At 52.7% G+C, this 17,370-nt stretch overlaps 1 protein-coding gene across 6 annotated transcripts in view; it reads left to right on the top strand.

Annotated features, from left to right (window-relative positions):
* LOC138756923 (dynactin subunit 1-like) overlaps positions 1 to 17,370 on the top strand; it is a 145,952-nt gene that overhangs the window by 21,098 nt on the left and 107,484 nt on the right. For 4 of the 6 annotated variants that reach the window (XM_069923342.1, XM_069923341.1, XM_069923340.1 and 1 more), the window contains exons 1-3: positions 549 to 714; positions 9,344 to 9,598; positions 9,896 to 9,977. In XM_069923342.1, coding sequence (XP_069779443.1) covers positions 643 to 714; positions 9,344 to 9,598; positions 9,896 to 9,977 — 409 coding nt within the window. In that variant the 5' untranslated portion in view covers positions 549 to 642. Of the gene's footprint in view, positions 1 to 548; positions 715 to 9,343; positions 9,599 to 9,895; positions 9,978 to 17,370 lie in introns of those variants that run through there. The other 2 variants (XM_069923345.1, XM_069923343.1) reach the window with 1 other exon arrangement.

Below are 17,370 nucleotides of genomic sequence, written 5' to 3'. Positions count from 1 at the left end.
GCGGGGTAGACGCCGTGATCCGGATTGCGAGCTGCTGGACTCGTGGGAGAGGGTGGGCACTAGGACCCGACGGCTGCACTGACGCAGTATCTGCGCCTCCATCAGCTGCTGGCTGTCGGGCACCGGGACCTGTACCAGGACCGGGCGGTGGGGACCGGGACCGGAGCAGGACCGGGACCGGAGCAGGACCGGGACCGGAGCAGGACCGGGACCGGAGCAGGACCGGGACCGGAGCAGGACCGGGACCGGAGCAGGACCGGGACCGGAGCAGGACCGGGACCGGAGCAGGACCGGGCGGTGGGGACCGGGACTGGAGCAGGACCGGGACCGGAGCAGGACCGGGCGGTGGGGACCGGGACCGGAGCAGGACCGGGCGCGGGACCGGAGCAGGAGCGGGTGCGGGACCGGAGCAGGAGCGGGACCGGAGCAGGAGCGGGACCGGAGCAGGAGCGGGACCGGAGCAGGAGCGGGACCGGAGCAGGAGCGGGACCGGAGCAGGAGCGGGACCGGGACCGGAGCGGGACCGGAGCGGGACCGGGACCGGGCTGTGGGGACCGGGACCGGGAGGTCGGCGGGGACCGGTGGCGGGGCCCGACAACAAGCAGCGCGACCGGCGACGGCCCGAGCACCGGGAGTTCAGCGATGAGACCGGCCCTGAGCCCATCGGCGCCTCCCGGCCCGACCTCCCGGGGAGGCAGCAAACGGCAGCAGCGGGTACGGCGAGGGAGCGCCGCAGCATGGGAGGGAGCGCCGCCGCGCGTGGGGGGTAGTGAGGGAGTGTCACATGGGGGGATGGGGTGTCACATGGGGGATTGGGGTAGTGAGGGAGTGTCACATGGGGGGAGGGTGTAGTGAGGGGTGTCACATGGGGGGATGGGGTAGTGAGGGGGTGTCACATGGGGGGATGGGGTAGTGAGGGGGTGTCACATGGGGGGATGGGGTGTCACATGGGGGATTGGGGTAGTGAGGGAGTGTCACATGGGGGGATGGGGTAGTGAGGGGGTGTCACATGGGGGGATGGGGTGTCACATGGGGGGATGGGGTAGTGAGGGGGTGTCACATGGGGGGATGGGGTAGTGAGGGGGTGTCACATGGGGGGATGGGGTGTCACATGGGGGGATGGGGTAGTGAGGGAGTGTCACATGGGGGGATGGGGTAGTGAGGGAGTGTCACATGGGGGGAGGGTGTAGTGAGGGGTGTCACATGGGGGGATGGGGTAGTGAGGGGTGTCACATGGGGGGATCGGGTAGTGAGGGGTGTCACATGGGGGGATGGGGTAGTGAGGGGTGTCACATGGGGGGATGGGGTAGTGAGGGGGTGTCACATGGGGGGATGGGGTGTCACATGGGGGGATCGGGTAGTGAGGGGTGTCACATGGGGGGATGGGGTAGTGAGGGGGTGTCACATGGGGGGATGGGGTAGTGAGGGGGTGTCACATGGGGGGATGGGGTAGTGAGGGGGTGTCACATGGGGGGATGGGGTGTCACATGGGGGATTGGGGTAGTGAGGGAGTGTCACATGGGGGGATGGGGTAGTGAGGGGGTGTCACATGGGGGGATGGGGTGTCACATGGGGGGATGGGGTAGTGAGGGGGTGTCACATGGGGGGATGGGGTAGTGAGGGGGTGTCACATGGGGGGATGGGGTGTCACATGGGGGGATGGGGTAGTGAGGGAGTGTCACATGGGGGGATGGGGTAGTGAGGGAGTGTCACATGGGGGGAGGGTGTAGTGAGGGGTGTCACATGGGGGGATGGGGTAGTGAGGGGTGTCACATGGGGGGATCGGGTAGTGAGGGGTGTCACATGGGGGGATGGGGTAGTGAGGGGTGTCACATGGGGGGATGGGGTAGTGAGGGGGTGTCACATGGGGGGATGGGGTGTCACATGGGGGGATGGGGTAGTGAGGGAGTGTCACATGGGGGGATGGGGTAGTGAGGGGGTGTCACATGGGGGGATGGGGTAGTGAGGGGGTGTCACATGGGGGGATGGGGTGTCACATGGGGGATTGGGGTAGTGAGGGGGTGTCACATGGGGGGATGGGGTAGTGAGGGGGTGTCACATGGGGGGATGGGGTGTCACATGGGGGGATGGGGTAGTGAGGGAGTGTCACATGGGGGGATGGGGTAGTGAGGGAGTGTCACATGGGGGGAGGGTGTAGTGAGGGGTGTCACATGGGGGGATGGGGTAGTGAGGGGTGTCACATGGGGGGATCGGGTAGTGAGGGGTGTCACATGGGGGGATGGGGTAGTGAGGGGTGTCACATGGGGGGATGGGGTAGTGAGGGGGTGTCACATGGGGGGATGGGGTGTCACATGGGGGGATGGGGTAGTGAGGGAGTGTCACATGGGGGGATGGGGTAGTGAGGGGGTGTCACATGGGGGGATGGGGTAGTGAGGGGGTGTCACATGGGGGGATGGGGTAGTGAGGGGGTGTCACATGGGGGGATGGGGTGTCACATGGGGGATTGGGGTAGTGAGGGGGTGTCACATGGGGGGATGGGGTAGTGAGGGGGTGTCACATGGGGGGATGGGGTGTCACATGGGGGGATGGGGTAGTGAGGGAGTGTCACATGGGGGGAGGGTGTAGTGAGGGGTGTCACATGGGGGGATGGGGTAGTGAGGGGTGTCACATGGGGGGATCGGGTAGTGAGGGGTGTCACATGGGGGGATGGGGTAGTGAGGGGTGTCACATGGGGGGATGGGGTAGTGAGGGGTGTCACATGGGGGGATGGGGTAGTGAGGGGTGTCACATGGGGGGATGGGGTAGTGAGGGGGTGTCACATGGGGGGATGGGGTAGTGAGGGGGTGTCACATGGGGGGATGGGGTAGTGAGGGAGTGTCACATGGGGGGAGGGTGTAGTGAGGGGTGTCACATGGGGGGATGGGGTAGTGAGGGGTGTCACATGGGGGGATGGGGTAGTGAGGGGTGTCACATGGGGGGATGGGGTGTCACATGGGGGGATGGGGTAGTGAGGGAGTGTCACATGGGGGGAGGGTGTAGTGAGGGGTGTCACATGGGGGGATGGGGTAGTGAGGGGTGTCACATGGGGGGATCGGGTAGTGAGGGGTGTCACATGGGGGGATGGGGTAGTGAGGGGTGTCACATGGGGGGATGGGGTAGTGAGGGGTGTCACATGGGGGGATGGGGTAGTGAGGGGTGTCACATGGGGGGATGGGGTAGTGAGGGGGTGTCACATGGGGGGATGGGGTAGAGAGGGGGTGTCACATGGGGGGATGGGGTAGTGAGGGGGTGTCACATGGGGGGATGGGGTGTCACATGGGGGGATGGGGTGTCACATGGGGGGATGGGGTAGTGAGGGAGTGTCACATGGGGGGAGGGTGTAGTGAGGGGTGTCACATGGGGGGATGGGGTAGTGAGGGGGTGTCACATGGGGGGATGGGGTAGTGAGGGGGTGTCACATGGGGGGATGGGGTAGTGAGGGAGTGTCACATGGGGGGAGGGTGTAGTGAGGGGTGTCACATGGGGGGATGGGGTAGTGAGGGGTGTCACATGGGGGGATGGGGTAGTGAGGGGGTGTCACATGGGGGGATGTGGTAGTGAGGGGGTGTCACATGGGGGGATGGGGTGTCACATGGGGGGATGGGGTAGTGAGGGAGTGTCACATGGGGGGAGGGTGTAGTGAGGGGTGTCACATGGGGGGATGGGGTAGTGAGGGGTGTCACATGGGGGGATGGGGTAGTGAGGGGTGTCACATGGGGGGATGGGGTGTCACATGGGGGGATGGGGTAGTGAGGGAGTGTCACATGGGGGGAGGGTGTAGTGAGGGGTGTCACATGGGGGGATGGGGTAGTGAGGGGTGTCACATGGGGGGATCGGGTAGTGAGGGGTGTCACATGGGGGGATGGGGTAGTGAGGGGTGTCACATGGGGGGATGGGGTAGTGAGGGGTGTCACATGGGGGGATGGGGTAGTGAGGGGGTGTCACATGGGGGGATGTGGTAGAGAGGGGGTGTCACATGGGGGGATGGGGTAGTGAGGGGGTGTCACATGGGGGGATGGGGTGTCACATGGGGGGATGGGGTGTCACATGGGGGGATGGGGTAGTGAGGGAGTGTCACATGGGGGGAGGGTGTAGTGAGGGGTGTCACATGGGGGGATGGGGTAGTGAGGGGGTGTCACATGGGGGGATGGGGTAGTGAGGGGGTGTCACATGGGGGGATGGGGTAGTGAGGGAGTGTCACATGGGGGGAGGGTGTAGTGAGGGGTGTCACATGGGTGGATGGGGTAGTGAGGGGTGTCACATGGGGGGATGGGGTAGTGAGGGGGTGTCACATGGGGGGATGGGGTAGTGAGGGGGTGTCACATGGGGAGGGTGTAGTGAGGGGTGTCACATGGGGGGATGGGGTAGTGAGGGGGTGTCACATGGGGGGATGGGGTAGTGAGGGGTGTCACATGGGGGGAGGGTGTAGTGAGGGGTGTCACATGGGGGGAGGGTGTAGTGAGGGGTGTCACATGGGGGGAGGGTGTAGTGAGGGGTGTCACATGGGGGGAGGGTGTAGTGAGGGGTGTCACATGGGGGGATGGGGTAGTGAGGGGGTGTCACATTGGGGGATGGGGTAGTGAGGTGGTGCATCAGGGGTTGGCTCTGCCTGGTTGCGCTGTGTCTTAGTTGGCGGGTGGTCTTATGCTTTGGCTTGTTCGTGGTGACCGTGAATGTTGTGGGTGCTGCGCCCCACAGTTTCCTGTCACACCCCAATTTGTTTCTAGCGGTAAAAACAGGGTGCAGAGTTGTGTTACACACCTCCCCAATCCTGTCCTCTGACCTCTTCTCGGGATTGTTTCACAATTGCCACTGAATCTTGGGGTCTGATCTGTGACTGGGAGCGTCCATCCAGGCATTGCAGTACTTATGAAGGCCAGGAGTGTGACAGAGTTGGTGGTGGGTGATGTTCTTGGTGAAGGGGTAAGTCAGTGCCATGATTGACATGGCCGTGGAAAATGATGTGAAGTCTCTGAGAGTGGTGTTGTATCAACCAAGGAAGGAACTTAAGAAAGGATTTGGGAGAGCTCTTGGGGAGCATGAGAAGGCTTTGGCAAATAGGATTAAAGAGAATCCCAAGCCATTCTATGTGTATGTGAACAGAAGGATGACGAGAATGAAGATGTAACCATATAACCATTTACATCACAGAATCGGACCTGTTCGGCCTTACTAGTCCGCGCCCTACATCTCCCACTGTCCCGCATTTGGCCCATAACCCTTCACACCTCTGTTCATATAACTATCCAACCTTTCCTTGAATATTAACATCGATCTCGCTTGTACCACCACTTCCAGAAGTTCATTCCATACCCTACCACCCTCAGCATGAAGAAATTCCCCCTCATGTTTCCCCTTTTACTCTCAATCCATGCGCTTTCATTTTATCTGTCCCATTTATAATTTTGAAGACTTCTATCAAATCACCCCTCAACCTTCAACGCTCCAGGGAATAAAGTCCCAGCCTGCTCATCCTTTCCCTGTAACTCAAACCCTGGCAACATTCTCGTAAACCTCCTCTCCACTCTCTCTATACTGTTTATATCCTTCCTGTAATTCTGCCTGGAGGCTGCAGGGATTTGTTTTGGGACCTTTGTACTTTGTGATTTTATAAATGACCTGGGTGAAGAGGCGGAAGGATGGGTCAGTAAGTTTGTGGATGACATGAAGGTTGGAGGAGTTGTGGGTGGAGCTGAAGGTTGTCGAAGGTAACAAGAGGATATAGACAGGATGCAGAGTTGGGTGGAAAAGTGGCAGATGGAGTTCAATCCGGATAAGTGTGTAACACTACACTAAACTATACAACACTACAGCACACACAGGCCCCTTCAACCCTTCTAGTCTGTCCTGAAAGTGATATATTTTGGAAGGACAAACCAGAAGGTAGAGTACAGGATTAATGGTTGGTTACTTAACAGTGTGAATGAACAATGGGACCTTGGGTTCAAATCCATAGATCTTTCAAGGTCACTGCACAAGTTGCTAGGTAGTTAAGAAGGCCTATGGGATGTTGGGATTAATAAATATGGGGTAGAGAGGTCATGTTGCAACTGTACTAATTTTTGGTAAGACCCTCTTGGAGTATCATGTTCAGTTCTGGTTACTTCGTTACAGGAAGGATGTGGAAGCTATGGAGAAGGTGCAGAGGAGATTTACCAGGATGTTGCCTGGATTGGGAAACAAATCTTAATGTTAGCAGAGCTGGGACTTTTCTCTTTGGAGCGTAGAAGGCTGAGAGGAGACTTAATCAAGGTCTTCAAGATTCTGAGAGGCATAGATAGGGTGGACAGTCAGCGCCTGTTTCCCAGAACAGGATCAACAAACACCAGAGGATGTGTGTACAAAGTGAATGGAGGGACCTTACAGGGGACATCAGGGGTAAGATTTTTACACAGGGAGTTGTGGGTGCTTGGAATGCCTTGCCTTGGAGGTTGGTACATTGGGGGCATTTAAGAGACTCTTAGACTTGCACATGGATGGAAGAAAATAGAGGGTTACAGGGTAGGGAGTGTTGAGATATTTTCTAAAGATATATGGGTTGGCCCAACATAAGTGTTGAAGGGCTTGTAGTATTTCATGTACTAATCCACTCTAGAAGTGATGTTGGGATGCAATTAAATGGGAAATTAGAGACCATCTACGCATTTTTGGAATAAAACTATTTACAACACGTTAGAAGCCAGCTCTAGCCGTTGAAACCCAATGATTCTATAACGTGTGTGCATTGCAAGGCTTCGTGCTGAGGAGCCATCAGTGGGGGTGGTCATCGATGGGAGCTCCTGTAGGGAGGTTGTGGGCTGCGATGATCGACATCCTGCAACACACTGGCTATTGTCGTGGACTTTGTGCTGGGGGCTCTGGTGGGGTTTCTGGGTCTGAATGGGTGAGGGGGATGGAGATTTGGTTGGGAGGGATCGGTGTGGGAGGGTGGTCGTTTCTGGGAGCCAGTGTGCCTTTATGAACAGGGTGTCTATGTCTGGGGAACATTTTGTCCAGCTGGACAAATTACAAGAGGATATCGACAGGATGCAGAGTTGGTGGAAAAGTGGCAGATGGAGTACAATCCGGATAAGTATGAGGTGATGGATTTTGGAAGGACAAACCAGAAGGCTGAGTCCAGGGTTAATGGCCGGTTACTTAAGAGTGAGGATGAACAGAGGGACCTTGGGATGCAAATCCACACGAGGTCGCAGTGCAGGCTGATAGGATAGTTAATGGGATACTGGGCTTCATTCATGGGGGAATTGAGTTCAGGTCTCGTGAGATCATGTTGCAACTACAAATCTCTGGTGAGACCACACTTAGAGAATTGTGTTCAGTTCTGGTTGCCTCATTACAGGAAGGATGTGGAAGCTGTGGTGAGGGGGCAGAGGAGAATTACCTGGATGTTGCTTAGATTAGGAAACAAGTCTTATGAGGCAAGGTTAGCAGAGCTGGGACTTTTCTCTCTGGAGCGTAGAAAGATGAGAGGAGACTTGATAGAGGTCTACAAGATTATGAGAGGCATAGATAGGGTGGACATTCAGCACCTGTTTCCCAGAGCAGGATCAGCAAACACCAGAGGACGTGTGTACAAAGTTAAGGGAAGGAGATCGCTCAGTTGAGCACCTCATTCATCTCTGTCCACTGCAATAGCATTTTTCTCTCTGTCTCCTTTCATAGAGCCAAAATCAATTCTCACCCCTCCTTGTGATCATATCCAATTAACCCCTTTTGTTGGTATGGACTCCTCCCCCAGCCAGTCTTCAGTCTTTATTCTGACACCTTCCTGTTTTCTTGTGCCTTGAGGAAGGGCTCAAACCCGAAACATTGGAATATATCCTTACCTCCTATGGATGCTGTGAGACTAGCTGGCTTCCTCCAGCATTTGTGTTTTTAGCTGTAGAGAATGCTGTTTTGGACATGACAGGAGTCCTGTGTCCACACCACAGGAAGGATGCGATTGGAAATTTGTCTGGGATTCAGTTTTGAGGAGAGCCTGGGGCTTTTTTCCCTCAAGAGAGGAACTTGACAGAGGTGTTAATGTAAAACAAATGCTGGAGAAACTCAACAGTGCCCTTTTTCCCTCTCCATTCACCGAGCCTCCCTTCTTTCCCCCGCTTCCTGCCGTGCCCTCTCTCCCTTCTTCACCCATTACCTTCTGCCTTTGGGACTGTGCTCCTCCACCCACGCTCCTCCACCCACGCTCCCCCACCTTATCTTTTTGTTCCGATACCTGCTGATAATTTTGATGAAGGACTCAAGCCCGAAATGTTTAAGTATTGTTATCTTTGCTATATAAAGTACATTCTGGGTGATAATGTGGTCAATTGGATCAGCAAGTTTGCAGATGACACTAAGATTGGAGATGTTGTGGACAGTGAGGAAGGTTTTCAAAGTTTGCAGAGGGATCTGGACCAGCTGGAAAAATGGGCAGAAAAATGGCCGATGGAATTTAATGCAGACAAGGGTGTGGTGTTGCAGTTTAGAAGGACCATCCAAGAAAGGACGTACACAGTGAATGGTTGGACACTGAGGAGTGTGGTAGAACAGGGGGATCTGGGAATACAGATTCATAATTCCCTGAAAGTGGCATCACAGGTGGGCAGGGTTGTAAAGAGAGCTTTTGGCATATAGGCCTCATAAATCAAAGTATTGAATACATGAGCTAGGATGTTGTGGTAAAGTTGTATAAGGGATTTGGTGAGGTCAAATTTGAAGTATTGTGTGCAGTTTTGGTCACCGAACCACAGGAAGGATATCAATAAGATAGAGTCCAGAGAAGATTTACTAGGGTGTTGCCCGGACTTCAGGAACTGAGTTACAGGGAAAGGTTAAACAGGTTAGGACTTTATTCCCTGGGGTGTAGAAGATTGAGGGGAGATTTGATAGAGGTATTTAAAATTGAGATATAGTAAACGTAGTCAGCTTTTTCCACTGAGGTTGGGTGAGATATAAACCAGAGGACATGGGTTAAGGGTAAAAGGGGAAATATTTGAAGGGAACTTCACGCAGAGTGTGGAACGACCTGCCAGGAATGCGGAGGGTACAATGTTGATTTTGACATCTAAGAGGAGTAGTTTGGTACATGAATGGGAGAGGTGTGGAGGGCTGCGGTCCGAGGGCAGGTGGACAGGACAAGGGTGTGACACCCCCTCAGTATTGCCCATCCCACAGTGGGCATATTCTCCCTGTGGCTGTTGTTTCCCCCGCCTCTTCCGATTTCTTCTCACATTCTGCCTGCCCTGGGACCTAACCCCCCCCCCCGCGAGCCATGATGCCCCCCCCCCAACTGCTCGTTCCTGCACAGTGTCCGGCCCATACCTGCCTGTGCCCACACTGTTGTTCTGTGGTTTGTTTGCAGCCTGTGTATACCAGCAGTGGCAGGATGAGTGGCGAAGGGGGTGGCAGTCGGCCCCTGAAGGTGGGGTCACGAGTGGAAGTGATCGGCAAGGGGCACCGTGGCACGGTGGCCTACGTCGGAGCCACAATGTTTGCCTCCGGCAAGTGGGTTGGAGTGATCCTGGATGATGCCAAGGGCAAAAATGACGGCACAGTGCAAGGCAAGCGCTACTTCACCTGTGAGGACAACCGTGGCATCTTTGTACGGCAGTCACAGGTACCAACTTCAGCATGGGTATGCCAGATCTGACACATGCCTGGTATGACAGGTGTGGGAGCTGTCACCATGAGGGGCGGGGGTAGCTGTGGGGGCATGGAGGAAGGGCATGGGAGGGGTGTGGAGGACAGGGGTGATGGGCAATAACCCCCCCACCCCTTTTACGGGTGATCTCGTTTCCACTCCACCCTATAATGGGGGATCTCTCTCCCCTTCCCTCCCCACGACAGTTGGTCCTGTGCATGGGTCAGGGTGTATGTCTGATGTTTCCCTTTTCTCCCTCCACCCCCCCCCCAGATCCAGCTTGTGGAAGATGGAGGAGACACCACATCCCCCGATACGCCGCAGGAAGCTGCAGCCTCCAAGGTGCCCAGGCGAGGTGGGCATTCCCTCCCCGCGGTCGGTCCCAGTCAGAATGGTTTCCTCATCTTCTGTACCCAGTCCCCACAGGAAGCAGGGTTGTGGGGTCTGGGGAGAGTGGGGGAGTGAGCGAATGGGGAAGTGATGAGTGGGGAGGGTAGGGGAGAGAGGACACTGGGGGTGGAGGAGGAGAAACTCTGGGGAGGATGGGACTCCATGGAGGGTGGGGTAGAAGGAACTGGGGAAGGTGGAGGAGGGAGGGAGGGTGGAGGTGGGGCAACTGGGGAGGATGGGACCATGGAGGGTGGGGGAGGGGGAACTGGGGAGGGTGGGGTCAAGTGGGGAGGGTGGGGGAGAGGGGGCTAGGGATGGTGGGGGTAGGGTGATTGGGGAGTGTGAGGACGGGCGACTCTGGGTGGGGTGGTGGAGGGTGCACTTGAAGCAGAAAGTCCCTGGAGGCTTGTGGCCCAAACATCTGTCTGTTTGACGGTGCTGTGGGAGAGGGTGATCATGTTGTGGGCCAAGTACTGATGGAGCTGTGGTCTGGATGGTATCAGTATTCTCCTGCATGTGGCAATGTCCTTGGTGGTGGAGGTGGTGGGCTGGAGGGGTGCTGTTGGCTCACCCTGGGTGAGACTGCAGTGCATCTTGTGGCTGATGAATGGTGTGCTGGTGCTGTGTGGCAGGGCGGCTGACTCCCCCACTGCGTGGAAATTTGTATTGGATGGTGTTATCCCGCATCTTTTTATCCGCAATTTCTGCCATCTAAGATGGGATCCCATCACCAGATACATTTGTCCTCCCTTTCCCTCTTCGCTCCTTCCGGGACAACCTCTTCCACTCATCTCTTCCCACCAATCACCTGCTCGGTACAAAGACACATGACTGCAATCAAGGGACTGCATGAGCCCACACCTCCTTCCTCTCCACCATTCGGGGCCTCAAACAGTCCTTCCAAGTGAAGCAACATTCCACCTGTGACTGCATCCAGTGGCTCCCGCTGTGGTCTCCTCTACTTCAGTGAGACTGGACGCAGAGTGGGAGATTGCTTTGTCTCTGCATCCCAGTCCCCAACCATTTAAATTCCACACACCATTCTCACCCCTCCCTCCTTCCCTCCTCCTCCCCTTGCCCCTCCCTCCTTCCCTCCTCCCCTTGCCCCTCCCTCCCTCCTCTCTTCCTCCCCCTTGCCCCTCCCTCCCTCCTCTTGTCCTCCCCTTGCCCCTCTCTCCCTCCTTTCTCCTCCATCCCCCACCCTACCTTTGTATTCCCAATGAAGGGCTGAGGCCCGAAACATTGTTGGCCTTTCATTTTCTGTGAACACTGTGTCCTGCTCAGTTTCTTCAGCAAGTTCTGTGTTTGCACTCGGCCCTAGCATCTGAAGAATTTCTTGTTCGGCTCCTCCTGACCGATGCCCGTTGTACGGTTTCCTCTGGCAGCCCGATCCAGATACGACTCACCTCCTGAGTGAAACAAACTTCCTCTCGGGTACCTTCTAAACCTGTGTCCTCCCACCTTTAACCTACACCCTCTCACACTGGAATTATCCACCCTGGGTATTCAGCCCTTCTAGTCTGTGCCCAACTATTTTTTTTGCCTGCACCATTCCTTATCCCTCTATACCCTTTCTGTCCATGTACCTGTCCACATTCTTCTTAAATGTCAAAATTGAGCCTGTATTTACCAATCTCCCTGCCCCTCCCCAATCATTTATTCACCTGCCTGCTTTTTGCTCATACCATAACACATAGGAGCAGAAACAGGCCATTCAGCCCATTGAGTCTGCCTTGCCATTTAATCATGAGCTGACCCATTTTCCCACTCAGCCCCACTGCCCGGCCTTCTCCCCATAACCTTTGATGCCCTGGCTAATCAAGAACTTAGCAATCTCTGCCTTAAATAGGCCCAATGACCCGTCCTCCACAACCACCTGTGACAACAAATTCCACAAATTCCTCCACATCTCTGTTCTAAGTGGACGCCCTTCAATCCTGAAGTTGTGCCCTCTTGTCCTAGACTCCTCCACTGTGGGAAACAACCTTTCTACGTTTACTCTGTCCCCACCTTTCAACATTCAAAATGTTTCAATGAGATTCCCCCCTCATTTTCCTAAATCCCAACAAGTCCAGGCCAAGAGTTGTCAAACGCTCCTCACATGATAACCTTTTCATTCCTGGAATCATCCTTGTGAATCTCCTCTGAACCCTCTCCAAAGTCAGCACATCCTTTCTTAAATGAAGAGCCCAGACCTTGATGAAGGGCTCAGGCCAAAAACATTGACTTGCTGGGTTTCTACACTGTTGTTGAAGAGGATGTGAAAAGGTGAAAGGGCTGAAGGTGGATAAATCACCTGGATCAGATTAATAGCACCCCAGGAGTTTGAAAGAGACCTTTCAGGAATCACTAGATTCTGAAATGGTTCCAGTGGATTGAACAATTGCAAATGACAGAAAGTGGTAGGCCAGTCAGCCTGACTTCGGTGGTTGGTCAGATGTTAGAATCTATCACTAAGGATGAGGTTTCTGTGTCCTTGGAGACGGACGGTAAAATCGGTCGAAGTCAGCATGGTTTCCTGAAGGAGAGATTTTGCCACACAAACCTGTTGGAATTCTCAGAGGAAATCACAGTAAGGACGGATAAAGGTGAGTCAGTGGATGTGGTTTACCTAGATTTTCATACAGCCTTTGACAAGGTCCCACACATGAGGTTGCTCAGCATGGTGAGAGCCCGTGGTATTACGGGAAAGATACCAATGTGGATAGCTTCATTGGATCCTGGATTTCCTCATCTCCAGACCCTGATCAATGTGGATTGGCAAGAACATCTCCCCCACTATCTCCATCAGTACCTGACCACCACCAGGGCTGTTCTTAGCCCCCTGCTCTACACCTATGACTATGTGGCTTGATAAATGACAACACCATTTACAAATTTGCTGACGATACCACAATAGTATAAAAGGGACGTTGAGTCAGGATACAGAATGGATACTGAAAACTTGACTGAATGTTGCACGAACAATAACCTCTCACTCCAATGTCACCAAAATTAAGGAGCTGATTGTTGACTTCAGAAAGGAAAACCAGAGGTGCACAATCCAATGATCATTGGGCGATCAGAAGGGGAGCAGATTTATGTTTTTAGGAGTCACTATCTTGGAGGATCTTTCCTGGACCCAACACACCAATGGCACCGTGAAAAAAGCACGTCAGCACCTCTACTTCCTCAGGAGATTGCAGAGGTTTGGTGTGACACCAGAAACCCTGGCAAATTTGTACAGATGTGTGGTGGAAAGTGTGCTGACCGGCTGCATCACGGATTGGTATAGGGACACCAATAACCCCTGAGCATAAAAGCCCCCCATATGTAGTGGACACAGTCCAGGGCATCATGAGAAAACCCTCCCCACCATCGAGGACATGGACGGGGAACGCTGCCGTCGGAGAGCAGCAGCGATCATCAAAGACCCACCCCACCCAGCACACGCTCTGTTCTCACTGCTGCCATCAGGAAAGAGGGGTCGGGGCCACAGGACTCCCACCAGCAGGTTCAGGAACAGCTGCTCCCCCTCCACCATCAGACCCGTCAACGACAAACTCACTCAGGGACTCGTTGAAGGACTCTGACTTTGCACGCTATTTATTACTGTTTTTTTCTGTATTTGCACACTCTATAGTTCTTTGTTTACATTACTCTCTTGAATACGCATCTTTTCTTGAGTGTAGTTATTTGCACTCCCAATAAATGGTGATTCTGCCTGGCCAGCAGGAAAAAGAATCTCAGGGATATATGTGATGGCATTTATGTACTCTGACAATAAATCTGAACTTTGAACTTGAAGATTGACTGGCAGCAGGCAGAGGGGGACCTTTTCTGGTTGGCAGCCAGTAACCAGTGGTGTTCCACAGGGCTCAGTGCTGTGGCTGCCTCCTTTCACATTCTGGAAGATGGATTGGATGGCTTTGTGGCCAGGTTTGCGGATGATACAAAGATGGGAGGAGCAGCAGGTAGTGTTGATGAAGCACTGAGTCTACAGAAGGAACTGGGCAGGTTGGGAGTTTGGGCAAGGAAATGGCAGATGGAGCACAGTGTAGAGAAGTGTATGATCATTCACTGTGGTGGAATGGATACAGATGTAGACGGTTTTCTAAATGGGCAATGAGTTCAGAGATTAGAGGGACTTGGGAGTCCTCATGTAAGTCTCCCTGAAGGTCAACTTGCAGCTGGAGTTGGTGGTAATGAAGGCAAATGCAATGCTGGGGTTCATTTAGAGGGGGATAGAATGTAAAAGCAGGGCGTGGTGTTGAGGTTTTATAGGGCATTCATCAGTTCACACTGGGAAGATTGTGAGCAGTTTTGAACTCCATATCGAAGGAAGGACATGCTGACGTCCAGGATCACTCCCAAGATCCAGAGGCAGTTTACAAGGATGATCCCGGGAGTAAAAGGGTTTTCATATGAGGCTCTGGGACTGGACACATTGGGGTTTAGAAGAATGAGGGGGGATCTCGTTGAAATCTATCGAATACCGAAAGGCCTGAATTAGAGTGGATGTGGAAAGGATGTTCCCTACAGTGGGGAAGTCTGGAACCTGAGGGCACACTCTCAGAATACAAGCATATTATTCCATTTCTTTAAAAAAGGCTCCAAAAGTAACCCTGGAAGTGATAGGCTGGTGAACCTGATGTCAGTCGTAGTTCAATTATTGGAGAGTGTCCAAAGACATCAGATATACAATTACTTGGATAGCCAGGGACTGATTAGGGATGGTCAACATGGCTTTGTGTGGGGTAGATCATGTTTAACCAATCTTATAGAATTTTTCGAGGATGGTTGACAAAGGTAAGGCTGTGGATATTGTCTCTGTGGACTTTAGGAAGGCCTTTGACAAGGTCCCACATGGGAGGTTAGTCAGGAAGGTTTAGGTGTTGGGTATTCATGGTGAGATAGTGAACTGGATTCGACAATGGCTTAATGGGAGAAGCCAGAGAGTAGTGGTGGATGATGCTTCTCAGTTTGGAGGCCTGTGACGAGTGAGGTGTCTCAAGGATCGGTGCTGGGACCATTGTTGTTTGTCATCTATATCAATGATCTGGATGATAACGTGGTAAATTGGATCAGCAAGTTTGCAGATGGCAGTAAGATTGGAGACATTGTGGACAGTGAGGAAGGTTTTCAAAGCTTGCAGAGGGATCTGGACCAGCTGGAAAAATGGGCTGAAAAATGGCAGATGGAATTTAATGCAGACAAGGGTGAGGTGTTGCATTTTGGAAGGACAAACCAAGAAAGGACGTACACGGTGAATGGTCGGGCACTGAGGGGTGCGGTAGAACAGAGGAATCTGGGAATATGGATACATAGTTTCCTGAAAGTGGTGTCACAGGTGGACAGGAGCTTTTGGCATCTTGCCCTTCATAAATTAAAATATAGAGTACAGAAGTTTGCCAGTAATGGTGAAGTTGTACAAGACATTGGTGAGGCCAAATTGAGAGGATCGTGTGCAGTTTTGGTCTCTGAACTACAGGAAAGATATCAATAAGATGGAAAGAGTGCAAAGAAGATTTACTACGATATTGCTCGGACTTCAGGAACTGAGTTACAGGGAAAGGTTAAACTGGTTAGGAATTTATTCCTTGCAGTGTAGAAGACTGAGGGGAGATTTGATCGAGGTATTTAAAATTATGAGGGGGACAGACAGAATAAATACAAGCAGGCTTTTTGTACTGAAGGTAGGTGAGATACAAACGAGATGGGTTTAGGGTGAAAGATGAAAAGTTTAGGGGGAACTTCTTCACTCAGTGGTGGGGGTGTGGAACGAGCTGCCAGCTGAATGTGGGCTCAATTTTAACATTTAAGAAGAATTTGGACAGGTGCATGGACGGAGGGATATGGAGGGCGATGGACTGGGTGCAGTCAGTGGGACTAGGCAGAATAATAATTTGGCACAGACTAGAACATAAGAAATAGGAGCAGCCGTAGGCCATTCAGTCAATCAAGCTTGCTCCTCCATTCAATACGATCAACTCCACCCACCTGCCTTTTTCCCATGTCCTTTAATTCATTTTTTAATATAAAAATCTATCTAACTGAACCTTAAATATGTTTAATGAAGTAGCCTCATTCACTTCCCTGGGCAGTAGATTCTCTACTCTCTGGGCAAAACAGTTTTTCCTCATCTCTGACTTAAATCTACTCTTGAATCTTGAGGTTGTGTCCCCTAGTTCTGGTTTCACCTACCAGTGAAAACAATGTTCCTGCTTCTATCTTATCTCCCTTTCATATGAATGTTTCTATAAGATCTCTATTAAAATAAATTCCATCAATCATTCCCCTGTCCACCTGCAAAACCAATCAAAATCCTCTGCAGTCATTTGCAACCGTCTTCACTCTCAAGTTGCACATCGTCTGCAACTTGCTAATCATGTCATATCTTTTGATCTAAATCATTGATATCAATGGTCCCAGTACTGAACCCTGTGGCACACCACTAGTCACAGGCCTCCAGTCTTAAAACACCCTTCCACCACCACCCTCTGCTTTCTCAAGACACTACCATCGACTGACCCTGGTCCTCGTGCCCTTCTCCGGAGGAGACATACTTGTTGAGGACCTTTCCCATCTCCTGTGGCTCCACACACAGCTCACCCCATTGACTTCAGAGAAGTCCTTTTTTTTTGTCTGGTCCCCCTTTCCCCTTTATGTACATAAAATCTCACAGCATTATCCTTGGTGTTATCTGCCAGCACCATCTCCTGCCCCCCATTTTTGCCCTCCAGATTTCCTTATCTAGCTTGTTCCTCAGTTCCCGAAACTCCTCGATGAGTTCACTCGATTCCAGCTGCTTGTTCCTGCCCCAGTACCTCCTTTCCTCGTTATCCAATCTTCCCCACGCTGGCATGTTTGACCCTTCACTTGAACAGGAACATGTGTGTCGTGAACACTTTTAATAACAGCCCATTTTCCTCATGTTCCTCTTCCCTCAAACATCCTGTCCCAGTGAACAAGCTAGTTCTTGTCTTGTTATCCAATCTTCCCCACGCTGGCGTGTTTGACCCTTCACTTGAACAGGAACATGTGTGTCGTGAACACTTTTAATAACAGCCCATTTTCCTCATGTTCCTCTTCCCTCAAACATCCTGTCCCAGTGAATAAGCTAGTTCTTGTCTTGTACCTTCAAAGTTAGCCTTGCCCAATTCTGAATTTTAACTTGTTGTCCCACCCTGTCCCTCTCCATAACAATGTTAAATCAGTAGCCCCAAACCATTTCATCCATTTGCCCTTCCCATTTTCCCAAGACTGCATTAATGTTGCCCTCTCCTGTGTGGGACGATCTACACATTGCTGGTGGAAAGGTTCCTGGACACATTTAACAAAATCCATTCTGTTTAAACCTTTCTCAATCCATATTCAGG

The sequence above is a fragment of the Narcine bancroftii genome, chromosome 3 (assembly GCF_036971445.1).
Source record: "Narcine bancroftii isolate sNarBan1 chromosome 3, sNarBan1.hap1, whole genome shotgun sequence".
NCBI classification, from domain to species: Eukaryota; Metazoa; Chordata; class Chondrichthyes; order Torpediniformes; family Narcinidae; genus Narcine; species Narcine bancroftii.
This window is presented reverse-complemented; position numbering and strand designations above follow the sequence as displayed.